The sequence below is a fragment of the Otolemur garnettii genome, unplaced genomic scaffold (genome assembly GCF_000181295.1).
Source record: "Otolemur garnettii isolate 467f Iridium unplaced genomic scaffold, OtoGar3 scaffold00082, whole genome shotgun sequence".
Lineage (NCBI taxonomy): Eukaryota > Metazoa > Chordata > Mammalia > Primates > Galagidae > Otolemur > Otolemur garnettii.
The window spans coordinates 7,011,769-7,014,626 of NW_003852477.1; the positions used below are offsets into that span (position 1 = coordinate 7,011,769).

A 2,858-nucleotide genomic window follows, 5' to 3' on the forward strand; every position below is an offset into this window, starting at 1 on the left:
AAGAAGTAACTCTTGGACTCTCCCTGTGGAATAGTAGGAGCTCCCCAGGCAACAACAGCATCCCAGGCAGAGAAATATCTTGGGCAAAGAGTTGAGGAACAGAACTTGGCACTCATGGACTGAGAGTGTTTGGAAGAGTTGGATGGGTGTTAAGTAGGAAAGGCCTACTATACCAGAGCTGTTTGGTTTTTATGACACTTGTCTGAGAGGGCGTCATCCACTGACCCACATCCATTCCATTCATTTGTTCATTATCCCACTAATCCATGCAGTCACCAGCCACCTCTGCCCAGCATCCATCCATCCATATATCCACCCAGCCAGCCTCACTATCCTCTGTAGCAGAAACCAGAGTTCTTCTCATTTCTTTGTCTTGGGCCCTAAAGGCCTTGAGGTTTCCCAAGCAACTCTTTGATAATTATTCTACTTCAGAACCACTCAGCCCTACCTGTGTCCCTCTGCAGACCATGCAGGTGATCGTAGGGTTATAAACAGGGGATCAAATGACCATGTGACAGTGAGGCTCATCTGGCCTGATGCTTGAAAAACGGGTACCCAGGATAAAGACACCCATGGGTAGGTGTGCAGAGGACCAAATGGTGCAGAAATTTCAGTCTGCCAAATAATTCTTTCACAAGTCAGTTCTAAAGCTGTTACAGCATAGGCAACACTTGCCCTTCACATAATTATGATGTATTTAGTATGTACTTCAAATAAAAAAAATTGGGGAATTAAGAATATACTTTTTTTAAAAAAAGAAAATTTTATGGATTAACCTTTGAGTTGCTCTTGAGCTGGTGAGGGTGAGAAGAGGGAGCAATGCTTAAGTCTTGGTCTTATTTGATAGTGAAAAAACCCCATGTGATTCTCTCTCTCTCTGTCTCTCTCAGCAAGATAAAACAAAAATCACCCGGAGATAACTACAGTTAACCATTTGGTGTATTTTTTCTTTTCTCTGCATGTTTTCAAAGAATTGTTTAAATTTTTATACTCATTTTATACAGCTTTAAGTCTAACTTCTCCCCCCCACTGAACATACGACATGAGAAAATACTCATATAACATTTTTTGAAAGTGCTACCTTTATGGATGCAAAGAGCACCATTGAATGGATGATTCAATGCTCTGTGATTGAACCAATCCCCGTTAGCTGAGGGCTCTTATCAAATGATGGTCACCATGCTTTAATTTTCTAACTCTGTCAGAACTCTGATTATTTTCTTTACGTAGAATTCTAGAAATGGAACAATTGAGGACAAGCTTTTTTTTTTTTTTTAACTGCTGAGACTTGAATCTCTCTTGAGACTCTGCCTTGGAAAAGAAAGAACTTGGCCTTCACCGAGGTTCTTTGGTATGTCATAGACAAGGTGTTCCCAGCTGTCTAGGACGCTAAGGTGTGCGGCTGAGAGTGTGTGCAGTGATGCTTCAGAGGAAGAATTTGTTAAAAAACAAACACCCCACCCCGACATAGAATGATTGCCTTTCCTGCCTCCTGTGGTTCCAAACGAATTTCTTTATAGAAAAATTTCAAGAAATAGCTCAAGAGCGTTTAACCCGAGTTTCATCCTGTGCTCCCGGGGTATTTAAGTTTCGGATCTGAAAGCTGTACAAGAGGTGCCTGTTGAATAAAGCAATTTCCTACTTAACTTTTTACACTTAAACGTGCGGTTAGGCTGTGGCCGCCTCTCCTCCTCTCCAGGAGGTCGGCCGCGTCCCCGCGCCCCCCGGGCTCCCCGAGCCGCAGCCTGGCGGCCGGGAGCGGCGGGCGCTCGGCCGCCCCGGGGTGGGGTGAGGAGCTGCGGAGGCTCGGCGGGCGGCTGGCACGGAGCTCCCGCTCCGGAGCGAGCTGTCCCGCGGTCGGTCATTCCCGGTCCGTAAGGCCGGGCCAGCCCCCGGGCTGCGCGGGGACGCGGGCACTCACCTCCGCCGTACATCTGGCACAGGTAGGGGAAGCGCCACACGTTGCCCAGCCCCACGGCGTACGAGATGCAGGCGAACACGAACTGCAGCGGGTTGGACCACTGCGGCCGCGCTTTCTCCATGGCCGCGGACTCCCGCTCCGCTCCCGCGCCGGCGACCGCCACCGCGGTCTCGGTGCTCCCCGGCTCGGGCTGGCGGTGGCCCCGCGGCGCCTGCGGAGCCAGCCCGCTTTTTAATTGCTAATCTCATTAACCGCGCACCTGTCGGAGAGGCGAGGCTGGTAAATGGATGACGGCGAGCCCCACCCCGCTGGCCGCCGTGCCGGGAAGGCGCCCAGGATTGCGGGGTCCTGGGCGGCGCCCCCCGGGGCCCTCCGGCTTGGCGGGGCTTTTCTGTCGGCTGCTGAGCTCCTTGGAGCGGTCAGGTTCCTTCAGCCGCCTACCCATCATTTCTCCTGTGCCTACTGTGTGCCAGGCGTTGTCTGGGGACAGGGTTATGAACAACACAAACATCTTAGCCCTCCTGGATCTGACATTTTGGTAGAGGGAAGCGCTTAAATTGGACGGGACACAACGCCCCCCTTTCAACTATTTTTAACATGCAGGAAAGACAACTTTGTGCGGTTCAGCCTAGTTCATATACAAGACCAAGAGATGCAAGGAAGATCACTAAGGCAAAGCAAAGGGGTTAGCATTGTTGGGCAGTGGTCGGGGTTGTCAAGGAGGGCTTCTCAGAGAAGGGGGCGTGACATGTGCCCAAGGACCAGAAGGGAGTGAGGGACCTCCCCCTATCCACAAGCAAAGGAAAGCAATCCAGGCCACTTCCCTCATCTCCAAGAGTCCAGCCCTGTGCCCTGCTGTGTGGGACGCTACCCTCAGGCCAGAGTTTCTGATTTATTAGGTGAGGGTTGGGACCTAAGAAACCTCGTATTTCTACGA

General features: G+C 50.9%; 1 protein-coding gene across 2 annotated transcripts in view; it reads right to left on the bottom strand.

Moving 5' to 3' along the window:
• Positions 1–2,092, bottom strand: part of SLC6A20 (solute carrier family 6 member 20) — a 32,552-nt gene extending 30,460 nt beyond the window's left edge. The window contains exon 1 of one of the 2 annotated variants that reach the window (XM_012808051.1): positions 1,922–2,092. In XM_012808051.1, the coding sequence (XP_012663505.1) occupies positions 1,922–2,042 (121 nt within the window). In that variant the 5' untranslated portion in view covers positions 2,043–2,092. The remainder of the gene's footprint in view (positions 1–1,921) is intronic. The other variant, XM_003794516.1, reaches the window with a different exon arrangement.
• Positions 2,093–2,858: the final 766 nt, after the last annotated feature.